The sequence below is a fragment of the Gopherus evgoodei genome, chromosome 2 (genome assembly GCF_007399415.2).
Source record: "Gopherus evgoodei ecotype Sinaloan lineage chromosome 2, rGopEvg1_v1.p, whole genome shotgun sequence".
In the NCBI taxonomy this organism is placed as follows: Eukaryota; Metazoa; Chordata; order Testudines; family Testudinidae; genus Gopherus; species Gopherus evgoodei.
Window position 1 is genome coordinate 117,750,128 of NC_044323.1, and position 22,308 is coordinate 117,772,435.

Below are 22,308 nucleotides of genomic sequence, written 5' to 3' on the forward strand. Positions count from 1 at the left end.
GCTACACACCATCCATGCTGCGCTAAAGCGGCTTCATACTGCCAAGGGAAACAACAAAAAACTTCTTCATGGAGTTCAGCTCTCCAAGATTTTGATTTTGAAATTCAACACATTTCAGGAGCTTCTAACAAAGTAGCTGATGCACTTTCCCGTGAAAGTTTTCCAGAATCAACTGGTTAAAAATTGTCCTTGAAATGTAGAAAATCTTTTAGTTTTACATAATTAGTAATATATGTAAAGGTGCATGTGTTGTATTAATCTGTTTATTCTAAAGTTCTAGGAAGAAATCACCTCCAGTGTGGTTCCACGCTGTCTGAGATTTGGGGGGCGTGTCATAAACAGATAATTAAGGGTTAAGAAGCTCAGTAAACCTGGCTGATACTTGACCAGAGGACCAATAAGGGGACAGGATACTTTCAAATCTTGGTGGAGAGAAGTCTTTTGTTTGTGCTCTTTGTTTGTTGTTCGCTCTTGGGACTAAGAGGGACTGGACGTCAATCCAGGCTCTCCAAATCTTTCTGAATCAGTCTCTCATGTTTCAAACTTGTAAGTAATAGTCAGGCAAGGCGTGTTAGTCTTATTTTTGTTGTCTCAACTTATAAATGTTCCTGTTCTGCTGAGAGGATTTTACCTCTATTTGCTGTAACTTTGAACCTAAGGCTAGAGGGGGTTCCTCTGGGCTTTATGAAACTGATTACCCTGTAAAGTATTTTCCATCTTGATTTTACAGAGATGATTTTTACTTTTCTTTCTTTAATTAAAAGCTTTCTTTTTAAGAACCTGATTGAGTTTTCCTTGTTTTAAGATCCAAGGGGATTGGATCTGGACTCACCAGGGATTGGTGGGGGGAAAGGAGGGGAGGATGGTTAATTTCTCCTTGTTTTAAGATCCAAGGGATTTGGATCTGTGTTCACCAGGGAATTGATGAAGTCCCTCAAGGCAACCCAAGGAGGGGAAAGTTTTGGAGGGACAGAGAGAGCTCCAGACACTGGAATTCTGGATGGTGGCAGTGTACCAGATCTAAGCTAGTAATTAAGCTTAGAAGTGTCCATGCAAGTCCCCATATCTGTACCCTAAAGTTCAGAGTGGGGAAGGAACCTTGACAAGAGTCTTGTAATGGGAAGTTTTGAGCAACCTTAACTTACGTGGTGCTACCAGCTCCCTGTATAATAAATAAAATCGAGGAAAGGAGAAGCCCTAAAAAAGGAATATCTGGTGTCCATTGTTAAATTTGGAGGTTACAGGAGGTGCTGTAACTCTTCTAAAGCTATTGGTGAGCTGTGTTTCAGTGATGGCATAATGGATAATGCAGTGTGTGAATGAATATTGACATAACTGTTTCCACTGGAAGGAGGTTTAGAATGGAATTTTTTTCAGTAGAACAACCATCCAACACACATCAAAACAAACTAAAAAAGCACTGCCTCCCATTTGAAAGAAATGCATAGATATAAGAGACTATCTTGTAATAAAAGCCAAGGGTGGACAGACCACCTATTGAATAGAGTAATGCAGAACTAAGGCTTAAGTTTCACCATTCCCTTTCTCATACTAATAGACTTAAGCAGAATGAAATATTTGTGGCTTACATATTAGGTCAGAAGTGGACAAACTTTTTGCCCCGAGGGCCACATCAGGGAATATAAATTGTAATGCGGGCCATGAATGCTTAGAAAATTGGGGTTGGGGTGCAGGAGGGGTTGAGGGCTCTGTCTGAGGGTGCAGGCTCTGGGCTGGGACCAAGGGTTTTGGAGGGGGATCTGGACTGGGGCAGGGGTGTGGGAAGGAGTGCAGGTTCTGGCTGGGGGTGCAGGCTCTGGGGTGGGTCTGCGGATGAGAGATTTGGGGTGCAGGAGGGTGCTCTGTGCTGGTACTAGGGGTTTGGAGAACAGGAGGGGGATCAGGGCTGGAGCAGGGGGTTGGGGTGTGGGGAGGGGCTCAGGGGTGCAGGCTCTGAGCAGTGCTTATCTTAAGTGGCTCCCGGAAGCAGTGACATGTCCCTTCTCCGGCTCCTAGGCGTGGTGTGGCCCTGACCCAGCTCCCCAGCGGGAGCTTGCGGGACGGCTTAAAACGGCTCCAGCCCACAGGCTGTAGTTTGCCCACCCCTGTATTAGATATTAATCTAAGGTTAAAATACAGCTAAAAAGTTTTAACTGGTATTTTATATGCTCTCTGTATTTTCTTAGTTGCAATAAAAGTATTACTTCACAAAGCTAAATAGAACAAAGTGTCAACCTATATGTATTGTCCATACCATGTTAGTGCTGGAAGAACCTGTTATAAAGATGTTTATGGTTTATAAACCTCTTTCTAACAGGCTTCAAATAAGTGGCAAGCACTTAGCACAAAGCTTTATATTCAGTTTAAGCAGTGAAAACTGATGAGAACCAGTATATTCACCCATGGAGTTTGCTTTCTTTAGGGATAGGAGAAAATTATCCCTACTTCTACAGGCTATATGTTTCCTAGAATCTTGAAACGCACAATGTAAATTAAGAGCCATTCACTGTAGCATTATTAGAGAAGCCACTTGGACTTTCCACTATTTATAGACTTAATAGCCAGAACTACACACTTTCTTCTGGTGTCTCCCTTTGTTAATGACACCTCCAGAATGTGTTTGTAAAGTTTCTGAAGGAATGAGGTAGTTTAATTTATTAATATAGTTTGATTGCTTCACTACCTGGTTGATTGAGAATGCCTATAGATTGTTCAATCTATTGTACCCTTAGGATTTATGCCCATTGAGTGAAATCAGACAGTGGTGGGCTTCTACCAATTATTTTCAGTCTCTTTCGGTTTTCCTCTCTTCCTCTTTCTCTCCATTCTGTTTCTTTCACACATAAATATTTTTTAAAGCTATTTTTCTGTGATTGGTGAAAACATGCATATAAAATATATCCTCTAAGATTAAATGAGTCTGTAGGTCAGTGCTGATTTAACTTTTATTGTGTACAAAGCAGGCAGCTACGACCAGAATTCTGTCCAAGATCATTGTCAGGGAAACTCATGCTTAGCAACAGCGTAATTACAGACAGTACAACTGCACATTGTTTCTGTGACAGGCTTCTGTGACCACATAGTAAAAACATTCTACTTTATCTATGGTTAAAGCTTAATTTAAGTTTTTAATTGCAAAATCTAATGCATTTTGAAAAAGTATCTAATTTTTTTTAGGTAGAGAACAGTAGTGTACAAACTATTAAATGATGCAGTTAAATGTGACTACAGAAGAGAAAATTCTTTAAAGCAGTTTTTAACACAAATCTTATTTTTCAGGTATTGACTATACCGTTTATTCCAGCTACATCACCTTTGTTTCTTATTCTACAAGCAAGAACTTCTAGCACTATTTAGAACAAGTTTGTCTTCCTGTTTTCAGAACATTATTGGTTGACTAGCTTCATGTACTGTACACAGCCCATAGCTGAAGTTCGGGAGTTTTGTTTTGTTTAGGTCTTGTTAATTATCAGACCATAAAACGTAACAATCCTAGAAAGTCAACCTTCTGAAATGATTGAATTACATAAATTCTGCTTGATAGGCCTGAGGCAAACTCCCTATCCCAAACAAACTCTTAGAAAACCCTCTTCCTTCATAACCTAAACAAAACAAAGCAGAGTTGTAAACACTGACTAAAAATCCCTTCCCTTCTCAGCTCAGCTTTCATTCTCTGGTTTTGAAATGTCATAATTTCACTAGGTTGTCAGTCACCGAAGGCTGTGTGTATACTTATGAAGTTTTGCAAAAAATCACCACAGGTATTAGCATCTGTTAATGCTATCTAGACAAGGATCTGGTGACTTTCCAGTGTCTTGATTGTTGAACTTGCTAAAATTCTATAACGTAGACAAAGCCAAAAGTTTCTAATGTAAAAACCTTCTTTGTTTTTTACAGTACCTTTATTCATGACATTGGGTCGTTGCCATTTACATAGATGCCAAGGATTGGCTGTCCTTAACAGTGAGATTTACAGCCCCAAAGAATGAGACTTTCCAAGTGGTGTGTTAGGTCACTGCTTGAAACAGGGAGTCTCATCTTTGGTCCTTGGCAACATCTGGTAGTCCAGATTTTTAATCCAACCAGCACTTAATAGTTTGTTTTAAAATGTGCAATGCTTAATATTGCACACAAAACATGTAAATGTCCTAATTCATACATGAAGTCTATGGCATGTGAGAATTTTATATTCTGTGCAAACTAGTGGATTTTAATTAAAACAATTATTTGCTGGTTGGAACAAAAACCTGGATGTTTGGAGATCCCTGAGGACATGAATTTGTCCAGTTTGATTTAAATATTGAACTGTATTTTGCAGAATCTGCAAACTTTCGGACAAGTCCTGCTTTGTGTTTTGGGCAAACTCTTTTTTTTAACTGTCAGGTATTCTCACACACACCCCTCCGCCCCTAGCGTAGCCTTCTCTCTCGCATGCAATATAGAATGCGGGCCTGAAGTCTCCATGGTTACCACAGTATACAAGCTTGGAAGCTCTAAGCCCCATGCTTTAGACCCTGGATGTATTATTGTCTTCTGTAGCGCCCAAGTGAAAATATATTAAATCTTTATATATTTATTCAAAATGAGTGTGATAAGCTTAGGAATGTGTGAGAGTGAGATAGCACGCTGATGAGTGAGTCCCGCACCCAGTGAGTGAGACTTGATATGTCTGCGTTTACAGACATCTGAATACAGCAACTTTAACTAACAGGATATAGTACTTAATGTCAAAAGCACTGGATATTACCAAATTTGTTACTCGTTATTTTAATGCAATTGCTGATGTGATGAATTTAACAAAAACTGTAAGTACAAAAAATATGTGAAAAACATTGTGGGGACTCTGAATAACACTGGAAGAATAGAAAAACTCTTGGATGTTGACAGAAAAATATAGCAATATATACAAAATTGAATCCAACATTAAAAAAAAAAAGTGTTACTTGATTTTCAGAAGTGCTGAGTCATTTATACAGTTTTGCTTTTCAATGTACAGCCACACTCGAAGTTAAACTTTAACCCTTCCATTTAAGAAAAGATTTCTAAGGCTTTGAAGAATTATAAACTTTCAGAAGGTCATACTATGGATGGAAGCTTTATGAGTTAATAGGATTTCATATATGGCCCTTCTGGATTTGTAATCTCATCCCATATATTGTAGACCGGGGTGCCCAACCTACAGCTTGTGATCCATACAAGGACCACTAGAGCATTTCATAAGGCCCACGGCCTGCTTCAACACAATATACTAATGGCTGATTCATTAACGTTTTGTCATGTTTACATTATTTTAGTTCACATCGTGTGTAAATACACTATACTGTACCTAGGTTGTTTCTATTTAAATACATATGAAACAAGTTGAACTTAAAATATAAATCAATACAGGTGACTTTAAATTGTATTAAAATGTGTAGAATCTTTAACCCACACAAGGTTGTGCTTAGGTTTATGTGTCCCTCCTATGTAGTAAGGCTAGGCACCACTGGACTAGACAATCAGAACAATAATACATTAGCTGGAATAGCTCTTTAATCATCACATTTTTATATATCTCTTTATAATTTTTTGACTGAAATAAATTTTAGCACCAGCAATCTTGCAGGCTGTCAGTACCAACAACTAAACTGTTTCCTATAGAGTATTTCTTGTTGAATTACATTTTAATCATAAAAACCCATCACCCCTTGGGGTAAAAAGATAACTTTGTAGAATCTAGTCTTTATTTTGCAGGTTACTTTTAAGCAAAAATCATTAATTATGCCAAATCGCTTAAAGCAGCAACATTATTTACTTATGATGAAGCCAATGTCGCTAACCTCATTTCATGAATATTGATTTAAACCTTAGGTTCCAGAGATAATCCAGACAATTAATCTACTAAATCACTTGTTTGAAGAAAATATAAAATCAATGTATAATGAAATTTGACCTTGAGACCACCTGTTAGACTCTTGCTTCTCAAAGATGATAAAACAATATTTTGAATTCTCCTCATAATCAGGGGTTCTGAGAATCTAAACCAATATGAGTTTGAGAGGGCACTCCCTAAGAAATTAGCACTCAGTCTTTCTATTCTTTGTCAGGCTTTCTTGAAGGTCACTATTATTTTCTAAAACACATTGCTTGAATATGAAGCTCTCTTACCCCAAAACATGTATTGAATGTAATATTTAACATGAATATTTGACACAAACCTTTCAGTATGACTATTTCATACAACACCCTTACAAATATCAAAATTTGTAATAGTCTCAGGTAGATCAGCATAGCTGCTGTGAGAACACTAGGAGAGGTTGAAGGATATGATACGCTGTGTGTATATATAGAGCAGGGGTTCCCAAACTTGGTTCGCGGTGTGTACCGGGTAAGCCCCTGGCAGGCCACGAGATGCTTTGTTTACTTGAGCGTCCGCAAGTATGGCCACTCACAGCTCCCAGTGGCCACAGAGCAAGCCGGAAACCAAATTTGGGAGCCCCTGATATAGAGGAAGCATGCTCTTGTGGTAAGGGCACAGGATAGGGAACTGAGAGATCTGAGTTCTCTTTCAGCCATGGACTTCTTGTGTGACCTTGAGCAAGTAACTTATGGTGGAATTTTCAAAAGTTTTTGTGGGCACAAGTGGCTTGCTGCATGCTCCATCTGGGGCTCAGGGCATGTTTATGGTTACAGGGGATTTTCAGAACAGAATGTTAGTTCTGCCCAAGTCCACTGAGTGTTCTGGAGGGTGAGTACTCTGAGTGGTATTCAGTAATCACTCTGGACCCTATGTGCTTGAAAAAGTTCCTCTTTAGTCAGTGACACAGTTCTAGCAGCCTCTGCATAATAGAATATGGTCTTCCGCAGTGCACCTCCTCTAAACTTTCTGACCAGAAGCTAAACAGTGAGATACATTTTCCAGAACTGCACTCTCAGAGAGCAGAACTTGAGCAGAGGTGCTGGAACAGTTTGTATGGTGGGGGTACTGAGAGCCGTTGAACCAAACTGTGAACCCTGCATATATGATGGAAACCACTTCAAGCCAGGGGGTGCAGCAGCACCCCACCGCCCATGGTTAAGCAGAATTTTCAAAAGTGCATGAGATAGAACAGGAGATTCTTAGAGAGGTGTTATCATAGGTTGTATTTCTAGGTGGAGGCTGAACCAGTTGCTGGTTACAGCCCAGAACCCATCTAAATATGCTACAGGTCGAGATGTGAAGGAAAAAGACTAGCAGAGCTGTCAAGTGATTAAAAAGATTAATCAGGATTAATCGTATGTTTAAAGAATAATAGAATACCATTTATTTAAATATTTTTGGATGTTTTCTACATTTTCAAATATATTGATTTTGATTATAACAGAGAATACAAAGCGTACTGTGCTCACTTTATATTTGATTACAAATATTTGCACTATTTAAAACAAAAGGAATAGTAATTTTTAGTTCACCTAATACAAGTACTGTAATGCAATCTCTTTATCATCAAAGTTGAACTTACAAATGTAGAATTATGTACAAAAAAATTGCATTAGAAATAAAACAATGTAAAACGTTGGTGCCTACAAGCCCACTCAGTCCTATTTGTTGTTCAGCCAATGACTCAGGTAAACAAGTTTGTTTATATTTGCAGGAGATAATGCCTGTTTCGTTTTCACAATGTCAACTGAAAGTGAGAACAGATGTTTTCATGGCACAGTTGTAGCTGGTGTTGCAAGATATTTACATGCCAGATGCATTAAAGATTCATATGTCTCTTCATGCTTCAACGACCATTGCAGGGGACATGCATCCATGCTGATGACTGGATTGCTCAATAACAATTCAAAGCAGTGCGGACTGATGCATGTTCATTTTCATCATCTGAGTCAGATGCCACCAGCAGAAAGTTGATTTTCTTTTTTGGTGGTTTGGTTTCTGTAGTTTCTGCATCGGAATGTTGCTCTTTTAAGACTTCTGAAAGCATGCTCCACACCTCATCCCTCTCAGATTTTGGAAGGCACTTCAGATTCTTAAACCTTGGGTCAAGTGCTGTTGCTGTCTTTAGAAATCTCACAGTGGTACTTGCTCTGCGTTTTGTCAGACTTGTAGACTCTAAAGTTTTGTATTGTTTCGTTTTTGAGTGCAGTTATGTAACAAAAAAAAATCAACATATTTAAGTTGCACTTTCACGATAAAGAGATTGCACTACAGTACTTGTATGAGGTGACTTGAAAAATACTGTTTCTTTTGTTTATCATTTTTACAGTGCATATATTTGTCATCAAAAATAATAATATAAAGCAAGCAGTGTACACTTTGTATTCTGTGTTGTAACTGAAATCAAAATATATTGGAAAACGTAGAAAAACATCTAAAATTTAATACAATTCAGTTGGTATTCTATTGTTTAACAATATGATTAAAACTGCAATTAATCACGATTAATTTTTTTAATCATGATTTTTTGAGTTAATTACGTGAGTTAGCTGTGATTAATCGAGAGCCCTAAAGACTAGTCTTCCTTTCTTTCAGAGAAAGAGGTGGTGACAATATTCTCTAGCTAAGGTTTGTGATCCAACTTGACATTGACTTCATTGTGAATAGACTCATATGATGAGCAGAGGGGTGACCTGGAGTGGGCAACATACAGGGACCACATCCTTTCACTCCCCATCAGGCTCACTACTCTAGTCATGTTAGCCACCTGGGTTCTTTCAAAGTACCTTTAGAGAGACCACTAGCATCTTAGATATTATAACATACAGTATAATCAGCAAAGAATCCTGTGGCACCTTATAGACTAGCAGACGTTTTGGAGCATGAGCTTTCGTGGGTGAATACCCACTTCCTCAGATGCATGTAGTGGAAATTTCCAGGGGCAGGTATATATATGCTAGCAAGCAAGCTAGAGATAATGAGGTCAGTTCAATCAGGGAGGATGAGGCCCTGTTCTAGCAGTTGAGGTGTGAAAACCAAGAGAGGAGAAACTGGCAACTACAGAATCAGTTTCTCCTCTCTTGGTTTTCACACCTCAACTGCAAGAACAGGGCCTCATCCTCCCTGATTGAACTGACCTCGTTATCTCTAGCTTGCTTGCTAGCATATATATACCTGCCCCTGGAAATTTCCACTACATGCATCTGAGGAAGTGGGTATTCACCCACGAAAGCTCATGCTCCAAAACGTCTGTTAGTCTATAAGGTGCCACAGGATTCTTTGCTGCTTTTACAGACCCAGACTAACACGGCTACCCCTCTGATACTTGATACAGTATAATAGCACTCTTAATGTGTAAAGCAAAGCAAGATGTCTCAGCATTTCTTATGGGAAGTATAAGGAGGAATAAGTGCTTTTTGAAGAAATTCTGTGATCGTGTACATTTGGAGATTTTTTTTTTCATGGTTTAATGGTATTGAATTGATGTGGCAAATTACATTGTTACAATCAGCTGAATAGTTTTTTTTAGAAAATATAGTGTAGGTCAGGTTTGTCATTATTTAATAGATAGCATAAACTGCAGAATTTAGGGTGTTGGTTCAGTCCCTTCTCTAATTAAAGAACAATGATTTTATCGGCATAATGAGTTATGCAGGTGTTCCTAATACTCTTTTTTTTTTTTAAATGGTCCTTCTGATTTGATTTAATTGACCTCAAACTATTATTTTTTTTCTTAATACTGTGCAAAATCTTAGTATGAAGGACCTTTTCTCTCTAACATACTCTCTAAATTGAGAAGTAACTCCTGATTCCTTATATGATGGTTAGGAGAGTCAGGACTTTGGAATATTTTGAGTTGATCTTAAATTAAAAATAAAAAATTAAAAAAATTAAAAATAACACAAATAAAAGATAGAGGGTAGATAAAATATGCTATTGAGAGGATGATTTCTGAAGATACTGAAAGAATTAATGTTACTTAAAATGGCAACTCATATTTTTTGATTAAAACCTATGCTGTTGTTTTCCTCTGTCATTTAAATGACTAAAAATGTTCATACGTGAGCCTGTATTTTCTCTTATTTCATTTAATGCATTATTTAATGTTTTTATTGTATTTACCAAAAATCCCAGTTTGTATTGTTTGCTGGTAAAATTATTTTTTGTTAAGAGATTTGCTTTTATGGTCGGAGTGTCTCTGTGGTAGCTTTTTGTGAACTGTCAGTAGCAAGGATTGATTTATTTAACTGATGAAAAGCTTTGTATGATGATTTTGATATCCGGGGTATTTATCATTTGAGTCATTGCTGTGGCCCCAGTCTGGTAAAGAATGCTGCATGGATGGCCCCTGCTGAAGTCAGTAGGGCTTCGTGCATGTGATCGTCTTTTTTGGATTGGGGCCCATGTTTGTAACTGTTTTAAAGTATTAAAATTAAATGGCATGTGCAGTCTCTTGAAGGGAACGTAATTCTCTATATAAAAATAACATCTGGTAGCTTGTTGTTTCGTAACAGGCATGACTGGTACAGCTCTCCCCCCTATGTTCTTCACTGCTTGCTGTCATCTCTCTGCTGTCCATTAATGGAAATATACTGTAACATTACCAGAACTCTATTAGGTCTATTTGTTGTTGAGAACTAATACAAGGTCTCTGGTTATGTTAGGATGAATGACAATATAGTGAACCACATTAATCCCTCGTGAAGATCTATTTACTTCCCTGGCTTTGCACCAGGAAGAGTTTGGCCCTGTTATTAATGTAAACTACAGAAATGTAAAATAATTATTGAGTGATAAAGTTTCTTTTCTAGCAGTTATACAGAGTATTTTTTCTTTATGTAGTATCAGAAGTGCAGACTGTGGGATAGATTACACGAAGAGCACATCAATGCAGGACGTACTGTTCAGGTAAGGATGTTAAAGTGGCTATGTGAAATTAATGGGATTAAATGGCTTTTAATCTAGTGCTCGATGGGATGGGGAGGGTTTTTGATAGGGATTAATACTTTATAGGCACCTGTTACTGCTTTATTTTAAGGTAGGGTTACCCAAAATGTGGCCGGAGGGGCAAATGTAGCCATAGGTTTTCTCTCCTTGTAAGTGCAGAAAGAGAACAAAGATGATCATCTACAGTGTTTATTGCCAGCAAACTCAAACCACAAAATGTTTCTATTAATCTAACAAGGTACAAGTGCAAGTAAATTTTGTGGTTGTGTGCCCTTATTTTTGATTTTTACTGTGCATACTGTGTGTATGCATGCAAATCTGCAGCTGTGTGTGGCTCTTAGCACCTGACAAATTATTAATGCAATCTTGTGTGTTGCAGAGTTTGAATGCTGGGTTATCTTATGTTATAAATATAATTAGAACATAGCAATTGTTATAATGGAACAGACGTGGGCTCGGCTTTCCAACTTAAATAGACCTAAATGGATCATCCACATTGGATGTTCAGATCCGCTCTTAGATGCGTAAATACCCATTTTGCTTGCGTAGGTGTCAGAGGATCTGATCATGCAGTGTGATTCAATGGCATGGACACCTGTGCCTATATGGAGGTCAATAAACTTCATGCCCAGTCAACCTTAACTTGGTCCTGTGTGGAATGTCATGAAAGTTTAAAAAAACAAACCCACATCTCCTAGATACAGAACAATGCAAAGTAATATACATGCCAGAGAGTAGCATCCAGCCAGCTAATGACCCATCATCCAAGGAGCCTCATTGATAGAAATGTCTGCTAAGATCATATTAAAGTTCACATTTGTAATACTACAAACAAACCTTTACCTTAAAATGGGTTATTGTCTCTTATGAAAAATAAAAGGAGATTAAAACTCACAGTCAGAAGTAAAAGTTAATCACAAAGGAACAATGGCCTCAAACAAAGGGCAAAGTTAAAGTTGAGTGGGTGTCATCTTGAGTCCATGGCCGAGTAGGTTTGGTTTGCAAGAGATGGAAGGTATATGATTGTCTGTGGGCAGAAATGTGAGAGGTGATATATGTAGAAATGTAATTTTATTATGTGTTTCCAGGTTTTGGGAGGTTTGAGTTTGGCATTATTATGTTTTGTGTGATGTGTTTCTGATGTTTGAAGATGAAATAACAGCACTTGGTTCTTTGTATACTCCAAAGTTTCTTCTGAAGGTGGCTGCAGAATCAGACCCTTAGAACAACAGTTAGAACAGTATCGTAACCTAGGCTCCTGACAAGTGGACACCTGTTTAGCCACAACTGAGTTAAAATTGTGCGGTTTATAGACAGTTGAATAGTAATGGTAGATAGGGCTTTACGTGGAGTTCTAATTTTATCGATGTCACTCTGTTACAGTTTTAGCAAGATGACGTCTATCAGTTGTAGATTCAGAAGTGCCACCTGTATTAATATAATGTGAAATATATTTCAAGATAAAATCTGTAATACAGAAGAATTTTTTATATTGTATCTGCAACTATGTAATTTTGGGGCTGAGCAGAAGGGGTACCATTTTTACTTAAAGCTAACCCAGTGTCCTTACTTTTGTATTTAATTCTTTTATGTTTTCATGTTTTGATGCTGAAAGGATAAGTTATGCATTAAACTGATATACAGTCTGATATTAACAGCCCAGAATAAGTATTTGGATCCATGCAAGCAAAGAATAGACTAGGACTTTGTTTTAATTAAATAGTTAGGAGTCTGGAGTACTTGATAATAAATTATATGACATGTAGAATATGTTTTCTCTAAGCTGTTTAAATGTTTACCAATGGACTTGTGTTCTGTTTGTTTGCAAAGAAATCAGATTAATTATTTTGATACCAAATGTTCTCTGCAGCACACACTTTGCTCTCAGAATTAGATGTTGTAAAAATACATTAGGAATCCCTAAGTCAATATTGACCCAAGGCACCCGCCACAGGTTTTAGACAAATATATGCACAGCCACTCTACATTTAATCCATGTAGCATAATTAGCCATTTTTCTGAATTTTCGGTTTACACAGAATAATTACTTTTATTGTATTTTAAAGCTGGACAAAAGTATAATAGAAGTATAGGTAAGTATAAATGTATACCTTTTACTCCTGGTAAACCGAATGAGATATTAAAAAACAGTTTTAAAAGAAAATTTCACCAGTGGGTTTTGAGATTTATTATTTTGCAGAAAATTATGCTATTCCTTTCAGAACATTAAGAAGGTAGCTCTTGCATACAGTGTCCTCAATTTCTGAAGTAGTTTTGATAGATTTCCCCCCTCCCTTCTAATATACTGTCACAGGGCATACCTGCCCTGTAGTACCCCCTCTTGACTCAGTGTTGTGCTGTGTGTCCTCCCTGCCATAATTTTGCTTCATTTGAGGTGTGGCTCAGCCCTCTGGCTGGGTCATTTTGAGTTCAGTTCCCTTTCAGGGTAACAAGTACAAACAAAAGTCCCAACCAATGCAAAGTACTTTCTCTCCACTTGGTTTCCTCTTTAACCCACCCTGGACTTCATTCTTCATCTGTTCTGGGTTAACTGTCAGGCTCTCAGAGCCCTGACTCCCAGGCTCTTTCCCTAGAGTCCCCTCAGTCTCCTGCAGACCCTCATTCAGGGCCTTTCACAGGAGCCTACCAACTTTCTCTGGTTCCACACTCTTCATACTGAGTTCTCATCCCTTTTAAAGAAATCACCCACCTGATCAAGTCCAGTTTGGAGAGTGGGGGTGAGAGGGAAGGAATAGTAGCTAATCTGGAGCAGATGTGACTGAGCCCAGCTACCGCTTAAGGATCAGTCAACCATGTGACATAATCCTAGTCACTCTGTAGAGCTGCAGGGGCAACACACATGTAATAACTTGGTAAATTTTGCTGAGGAGTTTGCCCCAGATGTATTCAGTGCAACAGATCATTAATAGTCTATCATAAGCTTTAAGAGAACTCAAAAGGAACAGTACAACAGCCCAGCAAGGTGTTATTACAACAGATAAATGAATGCTCCCAGTTGGAGGTAAAACATATTACCACTATCATAGAGTGTGTAAGTTGTTGAATAAAAAGGAAAAAATGCCAAGGATGCCCTGTCTAGCTCCAGTCCATTTCCAACCTAGACTTGCACAACAGAAAAGTCCTACTTAGTGGACATGTGCAAAAGAGAGAGCCTATTTTGAACAATATACCAAATAGTTCTGGGATATGCTGTCCTTAAAATGCAATTCTAATGAGAAAACTAACTTGAACATTTTTGTTTAATGCTTTTTCATTCGTAAACTGAACACACCTGTGTCATGGTATAATTCCCCACTCTCAACCTTAGTGTTCAAAAGATGGGGTACCAGCATGAATTCCTCTAAGCTCAATTACCAGCTTAGAACCTGTAGCGCTGCCACCAACCAGGAATTCCAGTGCCTGGTACACTCTGGTCCCCCCAAAACCTTGCCCGGGGATCCCCAAGACCCAGTCCCTCTGGATCTTAACACAAGGAAAGCAAACCCTTTCCCTCACCGTTGCCTCTCCCAGGCTTCCCTCCCTGTGTTACTCTGGAAGATTACTGTGATTCAAACTCCTTGAATCTTAAAACAGAGAGGAAAATTCACCTTCCCCCCTCTTTCTCTCTCCCCCTCCCAGACTCTCCCTGAGAGAGAAAGTAATCCTAACACAGAGAGAAATTAACCTTTCTCTCCCCTTTCCCTCCTTTCTCCCCACCAATTCCCTGGTGGATCCAGACTCCGTCCCCTGGGGTCTCACACCAGAATAAAAAAAAAAATCAGGTTCTTAAACAAGAAAAGCTTTTAATTAAAGAAAGAAAAAACAGTAAAAATTATCTTTGTAAATTTAAGATGAAACATGTTACAGGGTCTTTCAGCTATAGACACTGGGAATACCCTCCCAGCCTAAGTATACAAGTACAAAGTAAAATCCTTTCAGCAAAATACAAATTTGAACTCCTTCCAGCCAAATACACATTTGCAAATAAAGAAAACAAACATAAGCCTAACTCGCCCTATTTACCTAGTACTTACTATTCTGAGCACATAAGAGCCTGTATCAGAGAGATTGGAGAGAAACCTGGTTGCACGTCTGGTCGCTCTCAGAACCCAGAGAGAACAACAACCAAAATCTAACAGCACACACAAAAACTTCCCTCCCTCAAGATTTGAAAGTTTCCTGTCCCCTGACTGGTCCTCTGGTCAGGTGACAGCCAGGCTCACTGATCTTGTTAACCCTTTACAGGCAAAAGAGATATGAGGTACTCCTGTTCTATTAACCCTTAACTATCTGTTTATGATAACCTGAGTTGCAAATCATGAGTGAAAGATTTTTTTTTTCTAGCTGTCATCCCTGAAAACTCAAACTGGGCTCTTTGTTTCTCATATATCTTCTTCAACAATAATGAAGACTCTATAGGACAAATTATGGCCTCTGTTATATACCTTTACAGTGCCTTTGTCTTCAAATGGAGTTTAAATTATTCTTCAGTTGGGTTATACAGGTCAAGTACATTTTTTTGCCTTTAACACTTTAGATACAAGTGAGTAGCAACTGTGTATTTTTTTTTAAACTCGTGTATGTTTAGAGCAGAGGTTCTCAAACGGGGTCGGGACCCCTCGGGGGTCACGAGGTTATTACATGGGGGGTCGCGAGCTGTCAACCTCCATCCCAAACCCCGCTTTGCCTCAAGCATTTATAATGGTGTTAAATATATAAAAAGTATTTTTAATTTATAAGGAGGGTCACACTCAGAGAGGCTTGCTGTGTGACAGGGGTCACCAATACAAAACTTTGAGATCACTGGTTTAGAGGGTGGGATTTTCAAAAGTACTCAGTGTTGTTTTTACTTTACTCCCATGGTTGTCAGTAATAAAACTCCCTTTGACTTCAAAATCCCAACCATAATCTTTTCATTGTCTTAATGGTCTTTACTGATTTAAGGCCAGTTTCAGAGGTTAGTGTCATCTGGTGTAACTTAAACATTTCCCTAACTTCTTTAACATGTAAGTTACATCAGCTTGAAGGCAGTTATCAGAGTTGCAAACTTCCATGATTTTCTTGGGAGTCTCATAATATTTGGGGTTTTTCTTAAAGCACCACTTCCTGGAGTCAAATGATTACATGAAAATCTCAACTTTTATTGAAATAAAAGTAAGTTTCCAGTCCTCAGGATTGCAGAGAAAAAAGCTTGAAAACATGAACCTGAAAGGCATAAAACCAGAAGTGAAATAAAAAGAACCACAAATATATTATTTTTAAAAAAAACATGATTTTTTTCAGTCAGTCTCAAGACTTTTGGGAGGCCTGACTCTTGTTTTTTGAATGCTTGTGGTTAACAATACTGAGTTAGATTCAGGTTTCCTTAGACCCACATCCATTTATCAACTTGTAACTTATATCCCTTAATGCATCACTTTTGAACTAAGCCTAGAAAGTGTAAGGAAGACTATGTTGGTGGAATTGGTCAAAAAAGAAAAAAAGGAAGAGAGGGATGTGACAGGAAAAGCACCTAAAGCTGTAGGTCAAGGATCGGCCACCTTTGGCACACGGCTCGCCAGGGCAAGCCCCCTGGCGGGCCATGCCTTTTTGTTTACCAGCCACGTCCACAGGTTCGGCCGATCGCGACTCCCTCTGGCCGCGGTTTGCCACTCCAGGCCAATGGGGGCGGCGGGAAGCGGTGGCCAGCACATCCCTCGGCCCGCACTGCTTCCCACAGCCCCCATTGGCCTCAGACGGTGAACCGCGGCCAGAGGGAGCCGCGGTCGGCCGAACCTGCAGACGCAGCAGGCAAATAAACCGGCCCAGTGGGCCAAAGGTTGCCGATCCCTGGTATAGGTTAAAATACACCCCTCTCCTCTGGCTCTTCAACAAGTAAATTCCACCAGATTTTACTCTCTTAGACTCTGTGGGTCAAATTCCAAGGTGATCTATAAGGGCACAGCTACACTGGGAAAGTTACAGCACCAGCAGTTTCAGTGCTGCTCAGAGAACACTGAAGGGATACCGCTGTTATGTATTCACACTGTCAGCTGCCTGCGCAATAGCGTTTTCACACTTGCGGCACTTGCAGCAGTATTCGAAGCCGTGCAGCTATCCCACAGAACACCTCTTTCTCTTCTGCCGGTAAGACTTGTGGGAAGGTGGAGGGGGTCGCGGGGGCATCCTGGGTCCTGTTCCAATGACCAGTGATGCATTGCTTTGCATCCCAGAAATTCTTGTGCTTCCATCTGCATTTGGTGCCATCTTTCAATGGTTTGTGTACTGCATGCTCTGCCTCTTCAGGTTACAGGAATGGATCCCGAACTGCTGACCAATATGCTGCTCGCTCTGACTAACATGTCACAAGTGACAGTGGAGTTATTCCTTAAACTACAAAGGCAAGAGGAGTGCAGCATTGATCTTGCCACGCACAGTAGCTACAACTTGAGATTGCTTGTGGCATTCACGGAGATGCTGACCACAGTGGAACGCTCCTTTTGGGCTTGGGAAACAAGCACTGAGTGGTGGGAGCACATCGTGATGCACGTCTGGAATGATGAGCAATGACTGCAGTACTTTTAGATGAGAAAAGCCACATTCATAGGACTGAGACATGAGCTCGCCCCAGCCCTGTGGCGCAAGGATACAAGAATCATAGAATCATAGACTTTAAGGTCAGAAGGGATCATTGTGATTGTCTAGTCTGATCTCCTGCACAGCACAGGCCACAGAATCTCATCCACCCACTCCTATATCAAACCCCTAGCCTATGTCTGAGCTACTGAAGTCCTCAAATCGTGCTTTAAAGACTTCAAGGTGCACAGAATCCTCCAGCAAGTGACCCGTGCCCCACACTGCAGAGGAAAGCGAAACCCCCCCAGGGCCTCTGCCAATCTGCCCTGGAGGAAAATTCCTTCTGACCCCAAATATGGTAATCAGCAAAACCCTGAGCATGTGGGTAAGACTCACCAGCCAGACACCCAGGAAAGAATTCTCTGTAGTAATTCAGATCCTGCCCTATCTAAGATCCCATCACAGGCCAGTGGACATATTTACCACTAATAGTCAAAGATCAGTTAATTGCTGAAATTAGGCTATCCCATCATACCATCCCTTCCATAAACTTATCAAGCTTAGTCTTGAAGCCAGATATGTCTTTTGCCTCCACTGTTCCCCTTGGAAGGCTGTTCCAGAACTTCACTCCTCTGATAGTTAGAAACCTTCATCTAAATTCAAGTCTAAACTTCCTGATGGCCAGTTTATATTCATTTGTTCTTGTGTCCACATTGGCAATGAGCATAAATAATTCCTCTCCCTCCCTGGCATTTATCCCTCTGATATATTTATAGAGAGCACTCATATCTCCCTTCAGCCTTCTTTTGGTTAGGCGAAACAAGCCAAGCTCTTTGAGTCTCCTTTCATAAGACTGGTTTTCCATTCCTTGGATCATTCTGGTAGCTCTTCTCTGTACCTGGTCCAGTTTGAATTCGTCCTTCTTAAACATGGGAGACCAGAACTGCACACAGTATTCCAGATGAGGTCTCACCAGTGCCTTGTATAACGGTACTAACGCTTCCTTATCTCTACTGGAACTACCTCTCCTGATGCATCCCAAGACTGCATTAGCTTTCTTCACAGCCATATCACATTGGCGGCTCACAGTCATCCTGCGATCAACCAATACTTTGAGGTCCTTCTCCTCCTCTGTTACTTCCAACTGATGTGTCTCCAGCTTATAACAAAAGTTCTTATTGTTAATCCCTAAATGCATGACCTTGCACTTTTCACTATTAAATTTCATCCTATTACTATTACTCCAGTTTACAAGATCATTCAGATCTTCCTGTATGATATCCTGGTCCTTCTCTGTATTGGCGATATCTCCCAGCTTTGTGTCATCCACGAACTTTATTAGCACACTCCCACTTTTTGTGCTAAGTTCAGTAATAAAAAGATTAAATAAGATTGGTCCCAGAACCGATCCCTGAGGAACTCCACTAGTAACTTCCCTACAGCCTGACCGTTCGCCTGACAGTTCACCTTCCAGTGTGACCCATTGTAGTCTCCCCTTTAACTGGTTCCTTATCCATCTTTCAATTTTCATATTGATCCCCATCTTTTCCAATTTAGCTAATAATTCCTCATGTGGAACTGTATCAACTGCCTTCGTGAAATCGAGGTAAATTAGATTCACTGTGTTTCCTTTGTCTAAGAAATTTGTTACCTTCTCAAAGAAGGAGATCAGATTGGTTTGGCACGATCTACCTTTTGTAAAGCCATGTTATGTTTTGTCCCAATTGCCACTGACTTCAATGTCCTTAACTACTTTCTTCTTCAAAATTTTTTCCAAGACCATGCATACTACAGATCCAGAAGTTCTTCAGTCCAATCCACTTCCCTAACTAATTTCCTTAAATTTTTAAAGTTAGCCCTCTTGAAATAAAAAACGCTAGTCCCAGATCTATTTTTGTTTATCCTTCCATTTAGTTTGAACTGAATTAGCTCATGATTGCTTGAACCAAGGTTGTCCCCTACAACCATTTATTCTATGAGGTTCTCACTGGTCACCAAAACCAAATCTAAAATGGCATCCCCTCTTGTTGGTTCAGCAACTACTTGGTGAAGGAATCCATCAGCTATCGCATCCAGAAAAATCTGAGCCCTATTATTATTACTAGCACTTGTCCTCCAGCCTGTATCTGGGAAGTTAGTCTCCCATAATCACACAATTCCCATTAGTATTTACTTCATTAAAAACATTTAAGAGATCTCTATCCATATCCAGATCAGATCCTGGTGGTCTGTAGCACACCTCAAGCACTATCCCAGGGGATGCTCTAGTAGCTTTCTTCCCCAGTGTGATTTTTGCCCAGACTGACTCTATCTTATTCATTCCATCACTACTGTACCCGATTGGGCACAGATATTCTACCGCTAGTATCACCTATTAGACTGGTATCTACACTATCCTTCCTCCTTATGTCCATTCTCCTGCCCACAGCTGTATCCTTTCTTTCTTCATTTTCTTCCTTTCATTATTAAAATCCAGCGTGGAGATTACCTGGACATCTCCCAACCATTTCCCCCAAATTGCTAGTTTAAAGGTCTCTTAATCAGTTGTGCCAGCCTCCATCCTAGAAGTCTATTTCCCTCCCTATTCAGGTGAAATCCATCCCTAGAGAACAGTCCTCTGTCCATGAATGCCTCCCTGTGGCCATACATCCCAAAGCCCTCCTTATAGTACCACTGCCTGAGCCATCTGTTGATCATCCTAATCTTGTCATACCTTTGTTGCCCTTCTCTCGGAACAGGCAGAATCCCACTGAAGATCACCTGAGCCCCGATTTCCTTAAGCGTCTTCCCCAGCCTGATATAGTCTCCCTTGATATGTTCCAGCGAGCATCTACATGTATCATTTGTTCTCACATGAAGGACAATCAGTGGATTCTTTCCCGCTCCCGTTAGGATCCTCTTCAGCCTCAGGTCCACATCCTATATCTTAGCACCCGGCAGACAGCACACCCTTCTGTTCTCTGGATCAGCTCTGGTTACAGGCCTGTCTATTCTTCTCAGTAAGGAGTCCCCAGTCATGTAGACCTGCCTTTTCCTAGTGATGGTGCGATTCTCCGATCTATCCCGTTTCCTCTGACTGCAAGTCCTCTTGATTCTTATTCTCCCTTGCAATCCTCTGCAACCCATCCCATATCCTCCTGGGGCTCACATTTTTGTTACCTCCATTGACTCTTCCCGCTTCCTATAGGACTAGCTGCTCTTCTCTTCTTCCTTGTCCTCTCACCTTCAGTGACTACCTGCTGTGCCCCTTCTTCATTTTCCAACTCTGCAAACCTGTTCCTGAGCTCTGTTTCTCCTCCACTAACCCATCTTTTCCTCTGCCTGGTTCTCTTAGTAACATGCTTCCACTGTCCACTTTCCTCACCCAGCAGTCTCCCCTCAGAGTTCTTTGGTCCTGCTTCCATCTGCAAGTCTGAGCTTTTCCCTTCAGCCACCTCATGTCTTTGCTTCATCATCTGCTCAAACTGCCTTCTAAACTCAAGCAGAGTTTCCACCTGCATCTCCAGTCCTCGGATCTTTTCTTCCATCAGCTCTATCAGGCAGCACTTCATCAGGCGAAACTTTTTTTCAGGTATCCCCTCTAGGATCATGTACATGCCACAGCTTCCACATCAAGTCATCTTCATTGTGTCTTCCACTGCTTGGGTCACTACCACTGCTGCCTCTGTATCTGTCATAGTCTTCCCACCTAAATCCTGTACGTCTGAGAAACACAAACCAAACCGAACCAAAACACCACCACCCACACCAAAAACAAACCCCCAACGAGCACCAAAACACTGCCAGACCACCACACACTCCCTTCACTAGCCTTTCTGTTCCTCTGCCTGGTTCTCCTAGTCTTCACCCCAAACTCCTCCAACAGAATTCCCACTCAAACTCCTCTGTTTACAGCTCTGTTTGCTGGCTCCTGTGGAACTGCAGCTATCTGAGAGCTGCCCTGTCACTGGAGAAGTACATAGTGATTGCATTGTGGAAGCTGGCTACTTCAGACTGCTCCCGATCTGTCGTTAACCCAGTTCGGAGTGGGAAAGTCAACTGTTGGAGTCGTGTTGATGGAAGTGTGCAGGGCCATTAATCGCATCCTGCTCCGAAAGATCGTGACTCTGGGCAACGTGTGTGACATTGTGGATGGCTTTCACAAATGGGCTTCCCTAATTGTGGAGGGGAGATAGATGGCACGCATGTTCCAATTCTGGCACCAGACCACCTAGCCACCAAGTACATTAATAGCAAGGGGTATTTCTCAATGGTTCTCCAGGTGCTTGTAGATCACCGTGGGTGTTTCACAGACACTAGCTCAGGCTGGTCTGGAAAGGTGCATGATGGACGCATCTTTTGGAGCACTGGCCTGTTCAGGAAGCTGCAAGCTGGGACTTTCTTCCTGGACCAAAAGGTCAACATAGGGGAAGTCAAAATGCCCATTGTGAGCCTTGGAGACCCCGCCTACCCCTTAATGCCATGGCTTATGAAGCCATACACAGGGCAACTTGACAGAAGCACGGAGTGGTTCAACAGCAGGCTGAGCAAGTGCAGAATGACTGTGCTTTTGGTCGTTTAAAAGTCCGCTGGCGATGCCTGTATGGGAAGCTGGACCTGACTGATGACAATATTCCTATGCTTATAGCCGTGGTCTGTACGCTCCATGATATTTGTGAAGAGAACTCTGAAAGCTTCACTCAGGGCTAGAACGCAGAGGCTCAACACTTGGAGGCTGAGTTTGAACAGCTAGAGACCAGGGCTATTAGAGGAGCACAGCGTGTGGCCATAATGATCAGGGATGCCTTGAGGCAACATTTTGAAGCTGAAAGCCACTAATATTTGTTGCTATGCTCTGGATTGCAGTGCTTGTAATACTAAGAGGTGATTGATGCTCATGATGCAATATGTGGGTTTAACATAATTGT

General features: G+C 40.5%; 1 protein-coding gene across 5 annotated transcripts in view; it reads left to right on the forward strand.

The window, feature by feature from the left end:
* Positions 1–22,308, forward strand: part of STX17 (syntaxin 17) — an 89,147-nt gene that overhangs the window by 16,014 nt on the left and 50,825 nt on the right. For all 5 annotated transcript variants that reach the window (XM_030551579.1, XM_030551581.1, XM_030551580.1 and 2 more), the window contains one exon: positions 10,742–10,807. In XM_030551579.1, coding sequence (XP_030407439.1) covers positions 10,742–10,807 — 66 coding nt within the window. The remainder of the gene's footprint in view (positions 1–10,741; positions 10,808–22,308) is intronic.